Source organism: Planococcus citri, chromosome 3 (assembly GCF_950023065.1).
Source record: "Planococcus citri chromosome 3, ihPlaCitr1.1, whole genome shotgun sequence".
In the NCBI taxonomy this organism is placed as follows: Eukaryota; Metazoa; Arthropoda; class Insecta; order Hemiptera; family Pseudococcidae; genus Planococcus; species Planococcus citri.
Window position 1 is genome coordinate 21,060,473 of NC_088679.1, and position 22,134 is coordinate 21,082,606.

Here is a 22,134-nt window from a genome sequence, read left to right on the forward strand (position 1 = left end):
AACAATACAATTTTTAATTTTTAATTGTAAATTTTTTCGACAAAGTAGAGCACTCTATTTCACAATGAAAGTACCATCGTTCCTATTTCGATTCATTCACTCAAGTACTCCATTAGCACTACAGATAGCGGGATCAGTTCAACAATCTCCAAAGTGTTTCGCGAATAATTGATAACGATTTTCATTAACAAAGATAACGCTTCTGAGTAAATAAATCGTACTATTACATAATCAGTTAATTGTTAGAAGTATTTTTAATTATTTTAGTACTATCGGGAATACGTTGATTAATTTCACTCTCGTGTTATCAATCAAAATCAAACCGTGTGAAAAATTATTTTCGTATCCCTAATGCGCCCATATTGCTTGCATTCAGTGTTACCAATACTGGCAGCGGGTTGATTTCATCAATTTTTTTTAATTTTCCATTTTCTCGTAATCTATTTCTCGTGTTATCTCGATCGATGCTTTCAATCGATTCGTTAAATTTATTCTAAGATGATTTCGAGACGTTGAAGTAAAATTTAATGAATAAAACAATCAACTTTTTTCTTAGCTGCGGATGGTTTATTGTGGTAATTTTCGCAACATTGATTGTGATTCAAAATCTGCCCTCGAGGTTGACGGTTTGTTTGTTTTAGTGTTGTGTTGATCGCGAGAATTTTGTACCATGTAAATTTCGTGTAGGTAAATTTTCATCCCGGTATTGTGAATTTTTTTCTCGTGTACTAAATCAATCGTGTGCAATTTGATATCTTATTCGAACGTTCCTGCGTTGGTTAAATTTTCGTAGTGTTGTGAAGTGATGGTTTCGTGATAAAGTTGCCAAAAGTTCAACGTTTGCGTACAGAATCCAGCGTAAGATTACAGCGAAAAATGGGTAAGCTGAACGATAATTTACTCGTTCGAACAGTATTATTTTGACTAAATTAACGCCATTTATGCCAAGTATTCGAATCGAAGTACTTTCGTCTGAATTCATCGGTAACGTGATACTTCAATGATCGACTATCGTCGTAGAAATATGGTAATGTTGAATCGCCGCCGCCGTCAGAAGTTACTTCCAGTTTCACGAATGTGGTAGCTTATCAGTAGTTATGTAAATCTTGGAGAATTCGTGTTATTTTTCGTACTCGTACGCTGGAGTATGAGTCACGATGGTACATGGGCTTGAAAAGAAGTACGCGGTATTTAGAACAGAACACAGAATTCGTTAGAATGTGTTAATAATAATAAGGACTTGTAATCCTTGGACGTAGGCCAATAAGATGCCAAAATGTAGGTGCATAGTTGAATAGTAAAATATTAATCATCGCCGTTTTATTATTCCTACTATACTGGTGGAAAATGACAGCGTCGAGTATAACAAAATTTGCACGTTAGCGAGCCTTCTGTTCGTCTCTCTAAATATTAACGCCATAGATTGAAATGCCACAGTGCCAGAGCTGTACGATGGTAATTTCAGAAGGGCATGGATACGCTTCGGTAGTCTTTTCATATGGCCAATGTACGCGTATAATGTATATTTTTCGCCGAAGATGAGGCACCCTTTTTATAAAGTTTATTATTTTTGTTGCGTACAGTTCGCTTTGTATATAGCTGCGTATATTTCAAGGTTTCCCAAAATTAGGGTCAATGTCGAGGCACCCAATAATTCAACATCCGGGGGATTTTATTTGAAAAAATGGGCGTGATTTTTGTTCGTTCCGTAGATGTAGAAGAATCATGATCTGTAACGTGAAACCCGGCTCGATCTCGATGATTGCAAATACCCACGTGAAAGCTGGATCAATTGTTCTTCCGCAGAGTACAACTAGACGTCGTCGTGGTCGTGGACTCGTGGATATGATATTTCAGTAAATCCATGGTATATTTGATCCACGTAATTAATATCTTTTACAGAATTAGATTACTGGCGGATTTAGAGCATCAGCGAGATTGTTTTTCGTTGTCATCGTAGTTGTCAAGTCCGTTAATCAGACATCTGCGTCCTTTACCAAACACATACAGACGAACTGAAATTATTACAAAGTCCCGGATTTTCGCTAGCTTCCTTCTCGGTATAATCCATCAAGATGTACAGTCAGCCAAATCGAATCGTAGGTACTATAATTTGACTTGTAAAAATACGACTACGAGTAAGAAAACTAAAAGGAAAACACAAATCAAAACAGCTCACTCAATGTACTGCTCGATTCAACCGCAAAGAAGTAGATGATGGTTTAGATAAGATATACTTACTCTAAGGTAAACCGTGAGGTAATTTTTCCGTATTATTGTGAGTTGGAAAATTTACAAATTTTTACCAGATAGATGATTTTTAGTACGTGGTACGTGCCAAAAAATATCGTATTCGAGGAACGTGCTACGAATATTTCAAAAGCGTGTTTTGTGTCAGTTAACTTTACGATTCGGTGTTTTACGTAATGACCGGTGTAATTTTATCTTGACCATTGAGAGGCCTTGTTGTTTATGTGTCTTTGTGGCTATTTTCTGAGAAATTTTCTGATTTTTTGAAGCAAATCATTGTTTTTGGCGAATTTAAAGAACCAAATTGTGAAGTTTTTGGTAAAAAAAAAAGTTATACTCGTATATTCGGAGAGAAATTTGGTGAAGAATTTCTTCAGTATAAAGTGCCCTTTTTTCGACCACAAATATAGTTTTTGAATCGGCGGAAGGAAGGTCGAAATTCATAAATGTGGAGGAATCTCGTCAACAAATTGGAAAAAAAATTGAAAAAATTGAATTAAAATTCAAAAGGGCATAATATTATAGGGAGTACCTTATTTTGAAAAGTTCAAATTTTGTAGCTTTCACCCCCCCCCCCAAAAACATGACCTCAGGTGAGAAAATAATTTCCTATTTTTTATTTTCCCCCTATCTGTAAAAAAAAGTGGTGCCGGTAGCCCCCTAAGTGGGGAAAAAAATCAAAAAAAAAGTTCTATTCATGAAAATTATTTGTTTCTGCGCCAGAATGTTTCTAAATAATCCCTTTTTTAAGAAAAAAATTTCCCCGGCCCTTCAAACCATATTGGCCCCCTAGTAAGGAGCCCCTCAAAGTTGAAAAAAAAATCACAAAAAATGATAATAAATCATACTTACGGAAAATTTGATGAAAATATCTCATTTCCAGATTAGAATTGTTCTTCATAACCCCCTTTTCAAGAAAAAACCATTGTTGGACCCCCAAATGATTTTGGCTCTCTTGCATAGAGTCCCTCAAATTTGGGAAAAATAAAAAAAATATTAAAAATTGATCTGTAGAAATGTTTTGAAAAATTTTTATTCATGTGCAGAATCTTTCTGAATAAACACTGTTTCAAGAAAAACCTTCCCCCGGTCTCCCAAATCATGTTGGTTACTTATAAAGCCCCTCAAAGTTGAAAAAAATTAACAAAAAAATGAAAAATTCATATCTGTACAAATTTGTTGATAATGTTTTATTTCTGAGCAGAGTACCTACTTTTGGGTAACATTTTTTCAAGAAAAGCACCCTTTTGTCCTCCAAATGATGATGGTCCTCTTTTATGAGACCCCCAAAATTGAAGAATATTTGAGAAAGATGAAAATTGATGTCTATAGGTAGTTAGGTACTCGTAATTATAGGTGAAAATTTTTCATCTCTGTGCAGAATGCTTCTAGATAATTCTTTTTTCCATAAAACCTTTTTCTCAGTCTCCTCTACAATGCTCACCACCTACATAGATGATGGAGATCCACAAAGTTGAAATTTTTTTTGGAATGTAGGTGAAGTCTCCTCTGCAAAGATAGTTTCAAGTCATGGATATGTTTTTTTGCTTTAAACTTGAAAATGAAATCTCATTGATAGGGATTCTTGACGATTTTTCCAAGTTTTCAAGTCTTACATTACAAAATATCAGAACGTCAATAAGTCTTCTGTGAAAATTTGACATAGGTAGGTAATTTTATTACAAAACGTCCGCTTCAATGTTTCTCAAAAGTTATAATTCGTAGGTAGTGCTTTTCTGATGAAGATCGACCAAATCCAAGGATTAAAATATGGAAGAAAAAAAATGTAATAATATTCATCTTTTTTCATTTTCTGTGGAAGGGGACAAGTTTCACCATTTCATCATGTAGACAGGTCATAAAATATTTAACAGTATTTCTAATGAAAATGGACCAAATCCAAGGATTATGATATGAAAAAAAAATGAAAAAATTTCAATTTTTCTGATTTCTTTTATATTTTGAGATGGGGGAGAGGGGAGAGGCGTGCTCCCTAGTACGACTCATTTTTACTAACCTGATTGGAGAAATTTTTCTCGTGAAACCAGACAACAATTTAGGGCATCATTAAATATTTTTTCACTAGTATGTAGGCATAAATATGAGCTCTCCCCTCTAATCCACTGGTTAGTCTTGGGTGGAGATAGGGGGCTAAAATTGATGTTTATAGGTTGATTTTACGTAAGTAGGGACTTGACTGAGTTGTTGAAACTAGAAAGTTCACAATTTAAAAAATTTCGCCTGATACTTCGATTTTTTCATGTATGGGAAAATTGGGGGGCCCACCGGCACGACTTTTTTTCACCTAGGGGGCTGAAAATTTCAGGGTATTATTTTCTCACCTGAGGTCATGTTTGGGGGGGTGGGAGCAAAAAAAAAATCGAAATTTTTTTTTTCACTATACAAATAAGGTTACACCCTAGGCTATATTATAGGTGGATAAGTAAGTAGGGTGTAGGGCGAATTTGCCTCCGAGAGCTTCAGGGTTGATTTTTGCATGGAAGGTGGGTACAATTGAGCACCTTCCTTCAGGAAAGTTTCAGACCCCCTCGCTCCGGTTTTTGAGAAACCCCCTTGTCTGAAATTACAATAACCTTAAAATGATTTTCTCAGTCCCATGTGAACCGATTTTTAAAATGAGGAGCTCATTGCAAAACTAGCCCTTGTCACATCGCCACTTAGACCCTATGCACTCCATTGCACCCATTGCCAACTGCAGAGATCATGTTGTGAGTAAACATCCATAAGAGGTATCCCCACAAAAATTTTCACCCCCCCCCCTCCCACCATATTTCCCCCTCAAAATGGTGTTTTTTAAGCTTTATTTACCTGTTTTAGCGATGACCATGATTTGGAACAAAAATGGGAATAGCATTTTTAAGTGTGTTTTTGCTCCCTAAAAAACATGTATTTATTTCAAAAAAAATTTGAGGGGGGTCGTGGTCAAAAATTGAAAAAACTTACAGAGGGGTAAAAATGGATTCTGGTGTGAATTGTTGTTTTTGGTAAACGAGGTGTCGTTTCCATGTGAATCGAACTCCCCGAACACGAATATTACGTTGAATTTTATGCTACCCTCACCCACACCCCTCCAGTACCTCTGCCCCCACGCAAATATCAACCCTGAAGCTCTCGGGGGCAAATTCACCCTACTTATCCACCTACAGCCTTTGAGAAATTCTTGTTAGGTACTTTGCTATTGTAGATTCAAGTTGAATTTGAATTTGAGAATTATAAACTTCAGAAAAAGAAAATAATGATAAATCCATTGAAATTTTCCAAAATTTTGGAAAAATACTAAAATTGAAGGAAATTGAGTAAGGAACGAGAAAAGTTTACTGTTACTACACTTGAAAAAACATGTTGGAGTTGAAATTATTTAAAAATTAGAAGTCTGAAAGATTTTATAAAAATTATTTACCAATATATTGTACATAATTTTAATTTGAAAATAATCCGAATTTAAAAGATTATCTCAACCTCTTCACTTCTTCTTATCCTCCCAATATGGGAACCTTTGAAACTCACACTCTCCGATTTGAACGAAACCGAGCTAGATCGCAAGAAAATACCATAGAATCCTTGTAACCGAAATTTCAGTTTCTAAAATTCATTTTTTGATCCTTGCTTAGCGATTTGAAATTTCTGAAAAAAATTCAAATACTTGCTGGATGTTACAAAACAGGCGAATTCAAATCAAATCAAATCAACTTTATTTTTTGCAATAGGCAGCATTGCTGCATTTACAAAGTCGACTTATGTACTAACAGTGTAGGAAATGATTAAGATAAGAAATTAATAATAAGATTAAATAACATGAAATAAAATGAAATGAATGCGCCATGTACTGCATTATACAGGTATAGAATTAGCACAATATTTGAGTAGACGCCTGCAATGAAAATAATAGAAAATAAAATAATAAAAATAAAAAAACGACATAATTGTAGTGAATCAGAAAAAAATTTGCGATCGTTTTCGAGTCGAGTGATCATAATAGACACACCAGACGTTATCTTGTCGAAAAAATCGCATGTTTTTTTGTGCTAATTTTATTTTTTTCCTTCCACTTTCTATGGGAATTTCCAAATTTGGTAAAAAAAAATCATTTTTGAACTCATCCTTTTGGAATTTGGCAGTAACCATTTTAAACGGCCGAGAGGGTACTGGATGAGCACCGACCAAAGTTGTAGGAGCCAAAGTTCATTTTTGACCCTTCCAGACTGATTTGAAATTTCTGGAGAAAATTGAAAAATTGTTGGAGGCTCCAGAATGGACCAAAATTAGATAATTGTCGATTTGTGAGAGTTGAACTAAAGTAATTGAGCAGATTGATTCACTTTGTTCGACAAATTCACACCTACTGGAAAAGTTTTGAAAATCGTCTTTTGAAACAGCCCTTTTTATTTTTTTTACGTTTTCAAAAATTCGCCAAAAATCCAAAAATGAACTTGAGCATTTGAAATTTTAATTACGCGGGGTTTTAGTATATTTTCATTCAATTTAGCTTGGCTTGTTCAAATCGCAGAATGTGGGTTCGAAAAGTTTCTTCGTAAAAAAAAAAATTGTTACGGTTATCTAATTTTGAAAATAATTGAATTGCGAATTTTATTTTCAAATTTGAGTGCGAAAAAAATCCTATAAGTAATAATGTTTGAATAATCTGAGATTTTGGTTCTCGCCCATTTTTTTTATTATTCTGCTCAATAGAGTAAATTTTCTAGTTCAACTGGGGTCTTCAATCGGATTTGAATTCACTTCTACCTACCTGCAAATTGTTTTAGATTGTACAAAAATGAATTTAAAATCTGAATACAGAATTTTATTTTTGGGGGTTTTTTGATGAAATTCTCACATTTTGTTTGTTTCCACTTTTGATTTCTTGCAACTTCAAGTTCTGATAATTTTTGGTAGCTTCATCTTCAAAATTAATTTTTGAAAAAAAGAAAAAAAATTGAATTTTTGGAAACGAATGAAACGAGACAAAGAAGGATAATGGCAGTGTAAACTGCTCATATGGTGGAAGGTTTTTGCCTTTTTTTTTTCGAAATTTGAAAAAGTGGAGCTCAAATAGATTGGCTGAAAATTCGGAGTCTACTCCAGCTCATTTTTTTAGTGTGAGCTAGAATTCACAACCTCAGAATTTAATAAAAAATTCTCAGTTACTTTTGATACTTACTCTCATTTTTTAATTTCATAAATCAAATTTGGTTTGAAATGAACGAAAAATATATCCCAACCCTCAGAATAGTGAAATTTGATGGAAAACGTCAGAAAAATGCATTCAAGTTGTACACGAATTGACTTTTTTGAACTTTTTTGACTTTTTTTTTCACTTTCCTACGTTCTAATGCTAAAAGGGGTTTCAACTCATTTTTTAATCAGTATAAAAGAATGAATAGATGAATAAGTAAGCGTTTTGAGGGGGCAGATCCTCATTTTCGTGAATGTTGAAGATCTAAAATTTTCGGAACGTTTATTTTAGCCTTTTTTGACCATCGTTGAGACCTCTTACTTTTTTTAAATGCGTAAAAAAATCACCATCACCTCAGTAAAGTGAAAAAAAAAACTGTTCCCTTGGAGAGCCATGATGCCATGAAATGTGCTCTTTTACTCAGCAATTTTTTCCAGGAATTGCATTGAGCAGAAATTCATGCATAAAATTTAAAATTTCTCATTACCTACAGGAAAATTATCTTTGAGAAAAACCTGAGAATTCTACGAAAAAAATACAAAATTTTCCATCTCGGCTTTCTTTTTCAGATATTTTGAACTGAAGTTGGAAAGTTCGACTTAAATGCATTTTCCCTGATTAAAAATTTGAAATTTTTACACCGCGGAAGTCATAAGCAAAGCATAAAATTTCTCATCTGTAGAATATGATCTCCTATAGTTTTTTTTTCTGGGATTTTTTTTTTCTACTTCATATTTCGACCAAAAATTGTAGGAAGCTCGAAGCTTCATTGGAGAATTTCTTTATTGTAATTCAACGTATACCCATGGGCCTTTTTGTTCACTCATTAGAAAATTGTGTGCCGGGAGAATCCCCCCACTCCACTCCACTCCTTTCTGCGTAACTGTTCATCTTGAAATTTTGAAAAATCAATATCCAATTTTTCGAGAAAAAATTACCTGTCACGTTTGCGAAATTTCTAGCCAGAATTAAATTTTTTGGAGCTATACCCTACAAATTTTTAAATTTCGTGTAAAATGCCCATAAAATACCATTATTATATATAATTTCAAAATTATTGGCCGCAGCCATTAAGACTGCTTCTTAATCTACTTGGAAAAATTGCTTTAATTTTTCAAAATTAAACAACTACAACTCGAAGATATTTCTTGTAATTCATTCCGTAGTATTCCATTGCTTTAATGGATTTCAATGGTCAAACTTGAAATGAAAAATTACCAGGAAAACCCCAGATAAATTTAGGTCACGTTGGCGTTAGTAAATTGTCCTATAGTCTCATTCTTCAATAAGCGAACCTATACGGTAAGTAAGTACTTAGGGCTGCCAATTAAATTGACCTGAAATCGTATCCAACTCTGTCATTCAATTTAATTCGCTTCAATGAACGAGAAATATGTATCAAAAAATTAGACGTTAATGCTAAATTTTATTTGGTCGTTTGGTTTTTTTTTCACCTGTGAAAATGTTGAATCTTGAAAATATCGGTCATTTCATTCATCTAGAAATGAGAAATTTGATATTTTTATCGAAGCATGGCATGAATTTTTCCACGATTAAGTATTACTATACGAATGATTTGGGAAAAAATCCATCATTTGGTTGACCATATCGTTGTTTTTTTTTTTTTAATAAAGAATAGGGCAGAATATTGACGTGACACGTATAATATTACACGTTGTTACGGGTTAAACCAGTTAGATTGTCTTTTGATCAGGCTGAGAGAACAAGTGTGTATTGAAAGAGAGTGTATGTGTGGGAAAGAGAGGGACATCGTCAGCATGTAACCTAAATTACATAAGTGATAATTTTTCACGGTGGGTATATTTTTATCATGTATTTTTTTCAACTATGAATGATGGTCGATGCGAGCTAGAAAAATCCTCGTTTTCTTGCCGCTCGCTCGTAGTCGTTCCTGAACTTATCTAACGTAAGCTGGCAGCTTGGTGTGACGCCCAAGTGATATGATAGAGCAGGATGAATGGCTTTAGAGCTTTTTGGCGAATTAAACAGCTGATAAAGTGACGTCCTTGAGGAATGAGTAGCCTAATTTAGTACGACGCGATGCTGACGAGATAACGTTTAAAAATAAAATTAATGAATAAAAATGCCCTTTATCTACGCTATAGTTTTGACAAGACTCGATGTATAGGAATTAGTATAGGTAAAGGTATGCCTATATGTACTTAGTACAGGTATATAACACGCTGACGCGAATATGGGCATTGAACGTTCAGCACACGTAATGCAGGAAAAAAAATTTCATCGGCTCGTACCAGAGAGCGACGTTAAAATGGGTCACACGACAGGGTGCCGCCGTAAGTTCGTTTTCATTCGTGTTGGTAGATTGTAAATTTGATATAGAGGGCTGGCGATGGCGGCGGGCTCGTCGATTGATTTGCCGAACCAGCGCAGATTGCGGGGACCGCGTGAGACAGTGTAGCAAGGTGTGGAATTTTTCTCCTCGTCAGTCAAATTTTCACTCGTCGTATAATCTTATTGCTTGTTATTTTTGAGCCCCTTTTAAAACCATCGAGTGCTTCCATCGCGTTAACGTACTACATAAGCTAGACCGTAAAAGCTTCACAGACGAGTAAATCACAGTCGAGTTGAACTCGAGGTATGCAGCTACGATGCACGTAAATGAAATTATTAATTTCTTCTCGAAGTCGAAGGGTGGTGTGCTTGTATGTGTGAGACTGTGTAGTGTGTACTCTCTGTACTGTACACAATCGGCGTGTAGAATTCCATCTATTCGCCGCCATATATGTATGTAAAATGGTAGACGATAATAAAAGTCTAGTCGTGTAAGAATATATCCTACTTCCCATTTTTAAACATCGTACAGATGTTTCCATTCGGCGTGTTCGTTCGATTTCCACACGTACGAAAGGCGAACGCCGAACAGCTAGCAAACTACGAGGGTTGTCGGGCTCGAGCTGTAGCCTGCGTGTGTAGGGCTTGAAGATATGCATGTAAGTAATATAAATGCTGAACGCGATGGGAGAAATTTATCAGGGTGGTGCATCTAACCATCTTACCATCGTTGAAAATATGTCTCGAAATAGGTGGAAAAAGAAAAGATTATAGAGTTAACGATCTTGGTTCTGGTATGTGAGCTAGTAAGCTTACAGTTTTTATGCTGTTTTTTGGGATGGCGAAATTTTGGCCTTTTTCACAGCAATTGAGCAATTCAGGGTGTTTTGAATTATTTTCTTGATCTCAAGATGTTCAGCTGTTGATTTTTCCAAGTTTTCTTTCATAATTGTTGTGCATTTGGAAAAATGTTCAATTTTCACGAATTTTTCATAATTTTTGGGAACTGGTTTCTTTCATAAGTAATGCTTTGTAATTTTATAAGAAACGTACCTAACGTTGGAGGAAAGTAGGTGTGACTTTTTTTCATTTCAGAACATTTGATTGTGTTTTTTTTTTATCATGGTTATGGGAAAATTTGACCTGAACTTTTCTTTTTTTAAATTTTCACTTTCGTTTGACTCAAGTTATACTAGAATTGCACGTCAAATCGAATAAGTGCTTTAAATAGCGAATTCTGCGGAATTTTTCAGAGGCAGAAAACATCTTCGAGCACCAGAAGTCCGTTAAAAATTTATATTGGATTGATTTGACTCGTAATGGGTGCTTCTATTTGCACGATGGTTTTTCTTTTTCAAAATGACGTGAAAAAAGTTCTTTTTGTCCGGAAGTCCTCTTTTTTTCTAATTTTCCAAATTGTAATTTTTAATCAAAATTAATCATTTTGAAAATCTTAAAATTTTCATTTTTGGATCGTTGAATTTGCAAAAATTAAAAATGAAAAAATACTACGTATTTCGACGTTATTTATTTTTTTGTACGTTTGCTAGGGCCAGATTGAGAACAATTTAGGTAAGTATACCAACAAGAGAAGTGGCTTAAGTGACATTCATCGATTTCAATGATTCTTGCACCATTGGATAGAAGACATCGAATACAGTCCTGTCTGACCCTAAATTTTCAGCTACTGAAGTTGATATTTCAATTTTTGGAGCGATTTTTCGAGTCTCACATAATAATTTTGAAAAATTGAGCAAAAGTACTCGGCGCAGGTGGCATGCTTGAACCTCTCATATTATTTGGGCATTTGAATACACATGTTGAGACTAGCCTTAGGTGAAACTTTCAACTTTCGAAGTCGATATTTCAGCTGTTTATGGCAATTTTTTGATTTTCTCAACGAGTATTTCAAAAAATTGGGCTAAAATAGTCAGTTCAGAGACCCTAAAATTGTGATTTTTCATGTCCTGCCATTGAAGTGAAATTTTTAAATACCTATACGTGCCTTGTATATTTTATGATTTTATTAGCAATTAATTAACAAATGAATTTTTTTTTTGTTTCAGGTGAGTTATGAATTTCATACAAGATATTTAAAGATGAGAAAAATTTTAAAAAAGTATGTACTTTTTTGTATTATGTTAATTATTTGTGAAAATGGAGCTACTCATCCTATTCTGAATTTTCAATTTTCTCCATAATGAAAAAAGAAAATGTTGATCCCAAAAAAAGAGGTGAAGAGGTGAACACCAATTTCTAAACTAAACCTACTTTCAATGTAGTATGGGCATCTTAAATTACAAACTACTCGTATAACTGCAAAAACCGCATTTTCCCAACTTTTCATCGGTTTCCAAAATATTAAAAATTAATAGAAAATAGGATTTCAATTTTTCTGCTCTCATCTCCAAAATTGTCGATTTCTAGGGGAGGGGGGGGGGAGAATAAACAAGTAAATCCTTGAGAATTTTTGCTCTCTAATTCAAAATTAAGGAAGCCCCTTCCGAATTAGAGAAAATTTGAAATGAAAATTAAAATCATTTTTGGGTCAGAATTTAAGTAAATGATCCTCTTTTTAAGAAACATCCCCCCACCCGTAGTTTCTGAGCTACCTTGGAGCCCTCAAAATTAAAAAATATGAATAAATAAAAATTAAAGTCTGTGAAGTTTTTGAAAAAGTCTTCCATTCTAGTCAGAATCCTTTTAAATAACCCTCTTTTCCAGAAAAAATTTCCCTCGCCCCTTAAAAAACAATACTTTTAACCCTTTTTTTTCAAGTTTGAAGAGCTCCAAACGGTTCTGCGTAGTATTCTAGTCAAAAAGGAATACTTTTCAAAAAATTCTAGCAGACTTTAATTTTTCATTTTTTTTTTTTTTTAAATTTTGATTTTGAAGCCTTGGAGTATTTTGTAAATTATTATTATCCTTCTTTTTGGTTTGGAGGTTTTGTTGGATATCCTACTTAGAACTTCGAATATTTAAGTCACTGTTGAGTAAATTTTTACGCAGCTGTCGAAGAAATTATTTTTGGCCACTGTTGAAATAGATCAACATTTTCCATCAAATTCAAAAATAAGGACTCCCCCCCCCTATTTTGAATTTCGAGAGTTTCATCACATTTTAGATCAATAAGCTTGGAATGTTTTTTCTATTAGGTACCTACCTATTATCATTTTTTTTTTTTTTAAAGCATCCTAAATAGTAATTTGGTTACTTGGTAGGTGAATCACAAAAATGAACTTTAAGATGATTTTGACTAAATTCAATGGAGATCTTCATTTCGAGTTGAGAGTTACCCAATTTTTTTTTTATAGTCCTGAATGTAGTCCTTGAGGGGAGATAGGTATGAGCTCTCTCATAGGAGGTTTAATTTTGTAAAAAATCGTTTTTTTCCGCTCTGGCCCCTACCAGCAAGTTGTTCAATTTTAAGCGAATTTGTGTTTCAAAAATATAAAATGAAATGAAAAATAGATCATTTTTCGATTTTTAATAAATTTTCAACTTCCTGTAATCATTTGGATGTACTTACTATAAGTTGATCTATTCAACTTCCTAAAATCGATTTTACGTGATGAAAAAATTGTCAAAAAAATTTCACGTCTTCATCAAAAACAATCGATTCAAGCTAAAATTATCAAATTTTACTCAGATTATCTTTGCTCATATCTCACTTGAAAATTGAAATCCGCACTACATTATTTTTGTCAACTCTTTATACATATAGCCGTTGAACTGCTTTACACATGGCCGTTTTGGTATGATAGTGTACGATGATGTCTAAAAATAGCCCGAACGGTGGCGCCTAACGGTGACAATATCCGTCAATATTCATCCACTGGTCGATCGTCATTGCCGGGGAGAGAAGGGAGACAATGATGAGGATGAGGCACGCGGGAGGAAGTATACGCGATTATTAAGCAGTTCGTACGTTCTAAGTAATTGATTTGTTTTGGCATTGTTAGAAATAATACAGAGAACAACGTTGCAAGGTGTTGAGTTCGTTACACCACACCTTGGAAAAGTATCGGAAAATTAATTTTACGCACGGGATTTTGTTTTAACTTAATCGAAATCGTCTCCTTGGCCTTTTCTTTGCTATGGTCTTCTTATCGTGATAATCTCCTTCGAATACACGAGTTGATTTTTTTTTTGCGCTGACCGAATTGAGATCATCGTGAATGTTACATCCGATTTCTCGATCAAATTCGTGCATAGTCTGATCGTTAAGTAATCAATAATAACATACTGTTTGCAAATATGATTTTGAATGGAGAACTCGCGCAAGTACCTTCGGAGGGAACCGGTTACTCGTCCAGAGTTGTAAATCGATTTAAAACTGTGCCGGTATTGTATTCGGAATAGTTTAAAGTGATGATTACAGGAATTTGATGTGGTTCCCTAAAAGGCATCCGATACTGTTATGTAATTTAATCTCCATATAAGAGAACAGGTTTATGGGAAATTTTCTCATAGAACGAGGAAGTTTCGAAGCGAATGGTTTTCAATATGTAGGCTCTTCCTTACGTGGGCGTCGATTGTCAATGGATTTGTTTTTATATAGGTGGATTAGGTTGTTTTATGTATTTACCTTCAGGTGCCGATATTGAAAAAAAATATAATATAAATGTTGTGATTTTTCCAAATGTTATATTTGTGGCAAATGTTGTGCTTTATGGTTTTTCTCTTCGGCCCTATCCTTTTCGTATCATGGATATCCTAGGAGCTTATTGTTTGGTATAAAAATCTCGATGAATATGGTATTTTTTTCTCTGTTTGTTTTTAAACTAATCGTTTTCTTGTTCCCTTTTGTTTCTTTCGAGAATAATTTTCGCTCTTAATGAACGTGTGAGCTTGTTTTTTACCATGCTTTATTTTACTCGAGTCATGGATTATTATTATATGGATTCCTTTAACATTCCTGCTGCCTGCACTAGTTGAATGTTTGTAAAGGTTATGTGGGTAGAAGAGGATGATGATAATGACGATGGTGGTGGTGGTGGTGATGATGTCGTGTATTTAGTTCGTTATACAAAAGGTTGAAAGATCATCAGTGTCATAATCGGTAGCGAATACGACGAAGAAAAAATTCCCTTTTTTCTCTTCATCATCGTTGGTTTTTATTGAATCAATTATGCGTAAGAGAACGTGTGTTAAGGTGCATTTTATTCGTTTCTTTTGTCGGTTTGAAGATGAGTATGACTATGAAATAAAGCTTAGAAAACTATACCTAGGTAAAATTTTGAACATGAAAGTTTTCGTAGTGTCTTGAATATTATGATGATTGATGGCAATTTTTTTGTACAATTATTAGAAATTTTAGATTATTTTACGAAGTGTCTGACAGATCCTTTCAGCCAGGAAAAGTATTTATTTTTGCCTGGTGGTTTTTCTTTTCCAATAAGGTTTGGAAAATGCCTTTTTAGCTCTAAGGCCCTTCTTTTGTAGTCGAATTTTCAAAGTGTCATTGTCATTTTTAATCAAAATTGAAATATCAATTTTTCTTTTTTTGAACGTCAAAATGGCAAAAATGTTCATTATCTTAGTACAATTATCTTGATAAATTTTCTTTGTTTTCTTGATGCCTTTTGAGTAATTTTTTTAAAATTATAAAATTTTGAGTAATCATTATTTTTGTGATTTTGTTAATATGATTTTTTTTTTGTGGGGGGGGGGATATTATCGATCCATTTTTTATTTTGAAAATGCCCTTTTCTTCTGTGTTTGAGATTTTGTTAGACACCCTGTTTTATTTAAATGCATCAAAGTCTATGAAATTATTTATCGAATGTGATATTTCATTTGCGCTTCTCCAGAAAGCGACATACAGGCCACCAAAGTACAAGCCATCCCATTTCAAGCCACTATATTTGAATTCACAGTAGTTCATATTTTATTTGCTGAAACTATTTGTTTGGGTTTCATTAATTACCAATTTTATATTTCTTTGAACCAAAAATGAACTACATAGATTCGAAAACAATGAAGGAAATGAAATGCCTGAATTGAACTTTGAAAGTGAAAACTCAACTTATGTTGTGGTTGAATTCGGAGTGAATTTGTTAAAAGGGCTTTGAAAAGAGCAATTGAAATTCGAAAATTTCATTAATTGAACTGATGAACTTCTAAGGTGAAAGTTTAACTTTTCATCACCCGTTTTGAAATTTGAAAAGACGACTGTGAATGTCCATTTATTTTGCTCATCTCTTTTCAACAAACAAATTTTCAAAACGAATCTCAACATCCCTGGAGAGGTACCGAGGTCCTGAATTTTGATCAAATTCTAAAATGCTAGTGGATTATTGATGCAATTTGAAGGTTTTGATTGCGAATATCGACTTATTAGTGCTCCTCCAACCACCTCCTTCGTTGGCCACTCTGAAAAATCTCGAAAAAATTATAAAAATGGAGTGTGGCATACATCGATTTTTGATCATGAGTACGAATATCCATTTTTTTGAACTAGACCTTGTTGTATGTAGTATCTCTCTCCGATCCTACTTTCAAAGGAAGCCAAATTTGGGGTCTCACTTACAAACCCAAAGGGCACAAAAATATCTGAACCTAGTAGAAGGGAAATCGAAGAGAGGCCCCAAAATACACCACCAGCAAAAATTTCAGGTGCTAAAATTCATTTTTTTCATCAGTTTTTGGTGAATTAAAAAAAAAATCAAATTTGGCCCATTTTTTAAAAAAAAAATCAAAATTTGATCAAATCAACAAAAAAAGTTGAAATTTTGTTTATATCCTGTTTCCAACCTCCCAAGTCGATTCGTGCTGGTTTTGAACCGTTCTGGAGCCTCCAGCAGATTTTCAGATTCTCCAACTGTCGAAAAAAATGCTGTAATTAGGGTGGAAATTGAATTCAGTACCTATTTTATTTACATTCAACATTTTTTCGAAAACTGAAGAATTCGAAAATCCGCTGGAGGCTCCAAGATGGTTCGAAACCGTCACAAATCTACTCGAGAGTTCGAAAATGAGGTAGATCCAAAACTTCAATTTCAGCTTTTTATGTCAATTCAACCAAATGATTTTTTCAATAAATTAGCCGAATTTGACTTTTGAAAAACCGATCAAAAAATTAATTTCAATTTTCAGTACCTTAAATTTTCGCAGGTGGTGTTTTTTGGGGTGTTTTTTCGATTCCTCTCCATACGGCTTATACGTTTTTGTGCTTCTCCTATAAGATGGCTCGATATGCATGAATCGAGTTGAAAAAATCGTGCATTATTTTTACACGATATTGACATTTATTCAATATTTTACGTTCAAAATTTACAATTTTTATTCGTTTCACTTTTAATCAAATTCCTCTTCTCTAGTTTTACGTAATTTTCTGGTACATATTTTTTTTTTGAAATTCACTCTACCGAATTTTATTTGCTCGACGACCTCGTTAAACCTCCGGTTTATCTGCGTTTAATTCACTTTTTATTCATTCGAACCAGAATATACGAGTGTTACCTGAACCACAACCACCGTATAAAATTTTTCTTTCCTCGTTCCGTTATCTCTTTCTGCTCTGTCTGCATCTCGTCGTCTTCATCATTATCAATTCTCATCGTTGTAAGTTACATCACCCACGAATACTGCTGCATTTATGAAAATTCAACATCAGTCACGATGACTTTTTTCATATTAATATTTTAATTGACTCGTCCGGAGTCTCTCTCGGACATGGTAACGGGTCTTGCTTGAAATATCGAAATGACTTCTACCGTTCATTGGTGTAACTAAGACAGTATCGCAGATTTACGACATACAATCGATTTTCATTTCAGATCAACTAATATAATATTCATAGCTGAGTGAGAAAGACGTATAGAGATACGAAACTCGATGAGGTATTGTGTGAGAATGGCATATGAACGATATCCAATTATCGTCGCTATTGTTCATGTAGGTGGTTTTTTTCTCGAGAAGTTTTTCGCAGATCTGTAGCAGTTGAATTGAGGATATCGTTGAAGTCGACTTCTTATACACGTAGAGATGTTTCATTTGAACTTATCAGCGTTGAATTGATATATAGGTAGCTGGGTTCCTACCTAGTCAAGTATAACGGTGATTCGAGAAGGGAGCACAAGGGGAAAAAATGATATTTGCATCGTGAAACGAAATGAATCAAAAAAGAAGAAAGAAAATGGCTAGATGAGTCGAAAGAAGAAAAAATAAAAAAGAAAGCGTTCAACACGTTGGTATGACTCGCGAAAAAAAAACACCTGTAAGACCTCGTGTCGTGTCTCATTATACACGTACAGGTACTTGGGTGCTTTTGGGCGTTTGTGGGTTGGCAGGATGAGGTGAAGTGAAGCAGCGAGGGAGAGGAGACGTAATTTATAGTACTTTACATTGTCGTACGTGTGCACTTTGCATCGGGCGTCGACGTCAGACGTTGTAACGTCATCGCTCACCGTTGCGTTGTCGTGGCAAATTTGGGGCAAGAGGGAGAGGTTCGGGGCACCTGTGTAAAAAAAATTTCGCTATAAGATGCATCGTATGGAGGGACTCGAGTGTGATGCAGTGTTGCGTTTTGATCAATGATGATGATGATGATGATGAGAAAGAGTTGAGAATAAATTTAGTTTGGTGGAGTGTATAAGGAGTAGGAATGCAAGAGGAGGTAACGATTAGCGGTGTATATTTTGTAGAGAACCGCGACTGACACGGCGAGAAGTATCGTTATCGTCGACCTATCTCTTTCTCTCACCATTATAGTTTGTTCGCTGGTTGATTCTCGATTGTGTGTGTAAATGCGCCTGCCGACTGCCGATGCCGAGTGCCGCGAGGCGGCGACATTAGTACGACCGTGAAGTTGACGCGATGAAGTCGAGTAGTGCTAATGGTGGCGGCCCGGTCGCCGCGAAATCGAATATGAAATTCGCGAATGGTGAAAATTCGTACGTGTTACACAACGGTGGTGAAAAAATCGTCGATAAGCCTCCGATGAAGGCGAGCAACGGTGTAACGAACCCTGCCAAGTGTCCGGCTCCTCAGACCGTCAATGGGGTGAAAAATACCCCAGCGAACGATATCGATACGAAGAACGCAACGATTAAAACTGATAAGAGGAAGATTTTTACCAAAGGTAGTGCTACCTATACTTGTAATTACCATCGCATTCGCTTTTTTGTTTTCCAAGAAGTTCGCGGTTGTATGAGTCTTCTGTGAGGTTTTGTTTTGATGTGTTTGATTTTTCTCGCTCATTTTTTTTTCCTTCTCTGAAATGGAAATACCTTCTCACTATGCTTAAAACAATAGGGCTCGTTAAATAATATGTGGTGTAGCGAGTATAATGGTTAATTGTGAACGGTGATTATTTCAAGGTGAAATATTTCGCCGGCTCGTGAATTACCTGCACCTTCGAAGGGAATCGTATATTTAAACGTAGTCGTGTAATTTTACCAATTCTCGATGATGATGAGTACGATTTGATGAAAATTTTAGGGGATCTCAACATCGTGTGGGAGAGATATTTGTTTATGATGGGTTTGAATGCGTGAGAGTGCAATGTTGAGCAATTTTGGCGAGTTTTTTCGTTTCTTGATGATTCCTAGAAAATTGGTTCAAGCTTCTAACCAATCTGTTGTATGATTTGCTACTTTATTGAGGGTTTTTTCAATCACGATTAGCATCATTGAAGAAAATCGGAATTGAATAAATTTTCAATCGATTGATTACTCGATGCTTTTCATGAGTGTTGTTTTTATGTACTTTTAAATCAGATGGGATCGATTTTGGAAAAAATACACTTTTTTGTTAATTTCTCCCTCCCCTATTTTCCATTGAATGCTAATCTTGAATATTATACGTACTTAAAGTGACTCGATTTAAAACTCAAAAAAATGAACCGATCAATAATTAAGTTACATTTTCTAATTTTTGTTCAAGAAAATCGCAGAACTAGACGAAATCTCTTAGAAAAAAACTGAATCATGTTCGTTAGTTGGGAGAAATTTTATGCTCTTCATTATTCAATTTTGATTTCTCTTCATTTGTTTTTCCCAAAAGATAGAAAATTTTTAAACCAAATAAACCTAAATCAAAAGAGAATGCAAAAATTATCACCAGCCAAAATTTCAGGTGCTTAAAGTGGTTGGAAAAATCAAAATTTTAGGTAGGTACCAAATTGGCCTAAATAAAGCTGAAAATTTGGTATGTATGTAGATGTACCCCATTTTTAAATATCATAATTATCTGAATCGATTGGAAACGGTTTTAAACTATTTTGGGCAGTTTTGAAGTCTTCAGCATATTTTTGAAAATTGACCCAATGAAGTTGAGAAGATGAAATTCATCTAATACCTACTTACTTTAAATTCAACAAGCTGAATCGATCGGAGGTACTTTCCAGTCGTTCTGGAGCCTCCAGAAATTTTTTTGGAAATTCCAGGTGCCGAAAAAACGTTTTAAAATCCTTCAAATTCAATTTCAAAAATTTTTCTAGAGGCTTCAAAATGGCTGAAATCATTCCCAGTCGACTTGGCATGTCAAAAATACTGTAGTGAATTTTTCAAATTTTCAGTTGTGAATTCGTTGGAAAAATTAGTATAGGGGCTACAATTTCGATTTTTCCTCATTAAACTTCTAAATGCAAAAATTGTCCAGATCCTCCCCACTCCCCCTACCAAATTTCAACTTTCTAGGTCAATTTAGCACAATTTTGTTTTTTTTTTAATCGTTTTTGGCCCAAATTTTGATTTTCAAAAATTCGCCAAAAATCAAAAAATACACTTCAGCTCCTAAAATTTTGTCTGGTGAGATGCTGGGTGTGCACACTTCTGGAAACCTGGAAAAGTCAGGGAATTTCGGCCGTCTGGAAAAGTCAGGGAATTTCAGAAATTTCGAGCAATTTTCCTTCAAAAATTGGGGGAATATTTTGAAAGTGTTCGTCTGTACTTTTTTAATAATTCTAGTAGTTTTATTGTATTTATTTTGGAAAAAATTTCCCTCGCATCACTCTGGTAATTTCGTTTAGTTCGGGCTTGGAACCGAACGTATCGAAAAAAAATGTGATTTTTTTTTAAAATGCAAAGGAGGGGTATAATTTTAAAAATAAGGTGTTTTTACTTTGAAAAGAAAGACCTGAAAAAATGGAAAAATTGGTCTGGAAAACCTGGAAAAGTCAGAGAAAACCATTTTCAGAAATGAGTGGACACCTTGTATGGCGATGTACGTATTTTTGCGATCAATTTTGCTGTAAAAAAACTAGAATTTTATTCGTAAATTTGTCAAAAGCAAAATTTTTTGAAAATTTTTGTTTTTTTTTCAAAGATGTGAAGAGCAATAAGTCTCAATAAATCATGACTCATAACTCATAAGTCATGAAGTTCTGTCCAAACAAAGTAGCAGACACTTTTCTGTACATAAAATGAGTAACACTGTGCAAATAAAAATGAAATTCAATTCTGTGCTCAGATAGAGTAAATATTTTTATTAAAATTGGAAAATATTCTCTAAAACGAAGATGGAAAAGTACTTTTTTGATTAGCACCTTAGAACGGTGCAGCTTACCTCTGTTTGAAAATAGTCAATCGACGCATTTTTTATCAATATTCAGTTGCAAAAGATCCAAGGTCGAAATTCGAGAATCAAGAGTGTCTATTATGATCATAATGATTTTTTTAAACAAAAAGAAACATAATTTACGACCAAAGTTGCCGTGAAAAGCATAAATGAAGCTCAAAATGGACCATATAGTAGAAGAGCTATACCCACTGCGATTGCCCTGAAATAACTGAAAGCTGGGACTGGTCTCAAAAGTTAGTATACATACCCATATTTTAAAAGCACTTGGTCTGCCAATCCGCCGCTGCTGCTTTAAAGCTCAGCGAAAGCTCAAAAGTTCACAATTTTTCTGAACTTTTGCCCCAGAAAACTGATGGCTCAAATTGGTGCCAAATTATAGCATTTTTCGCGCTGAATCCGAATATGTAGGTCTGCCGACCTTAAAGTGCTGCCAAAGCCCCGCCAGACTGGATTAAAGGGGGGTCAAATTTCGCAAATTTCATCTTTTTGGGCTAAATTCGCATAAAAAGCTATAAAATCGATTTAAAAATGATTTTCAAGCAGTTTAACGAAATGCTCTATGGGTAAAATGATTTTTAGATGCCAAAATTTTTCAAAATTTTCATTTTTTGGGGGGTGGGGCATAAGGGGAGTGTCGAAAAATTCACCAAATATGGCCTTGTGATACATCAAAATATATGTTTTTTGGACCACGGAATTCGATTATGGCAATATTTTTCACATCACCCAGTCCCCCGACCCGCATCTGCTGCTTTAAAGTTCAGTGACAGCTCAACTTGAAATTTACCAAATTTACTCCCCCTTTGAACCGGTCTGGCGGGGCTTTGGCAGCACTTTAGGGTCGGCAGACC

At 34.6% G+C, this 22,134-nt stretch overlaps 1 protein-coding gene across 7 annotated transcripts in view; it reads left to right on the plus strand.

The window, feature by feature from the left end:
• Positions 1-471: 471 nt before the first annotated feature.
• Positions 472-22,134, plus strand: part of LOC135841939 (actin-binding LIM protein 3-like) — an 82,616-nt gene continuing 60,953 nt past the window's right edge. For 2 of the 7 annotated variants that reach the window (XM_065359171.1, XM_065359170.1), the window contains exon 1: positions 18,427-18,842. In XM_065359171.1, coding sequence (XP_065215243.1) covers positions 18,578-18,842 — 265 coding nt within the window. In that variant the 5' untranslated portion in view covers positions 18,427-18,577. Of the gene's footprint in view, positions 881-18,426; positions 18,843-22,134 lie in introns of those variants that run through there. The other 5 variants (XM_065359166.1, XM_065359168.1, XM_065359169.1 and 2 more) reach the window with 4 other exon arrangements.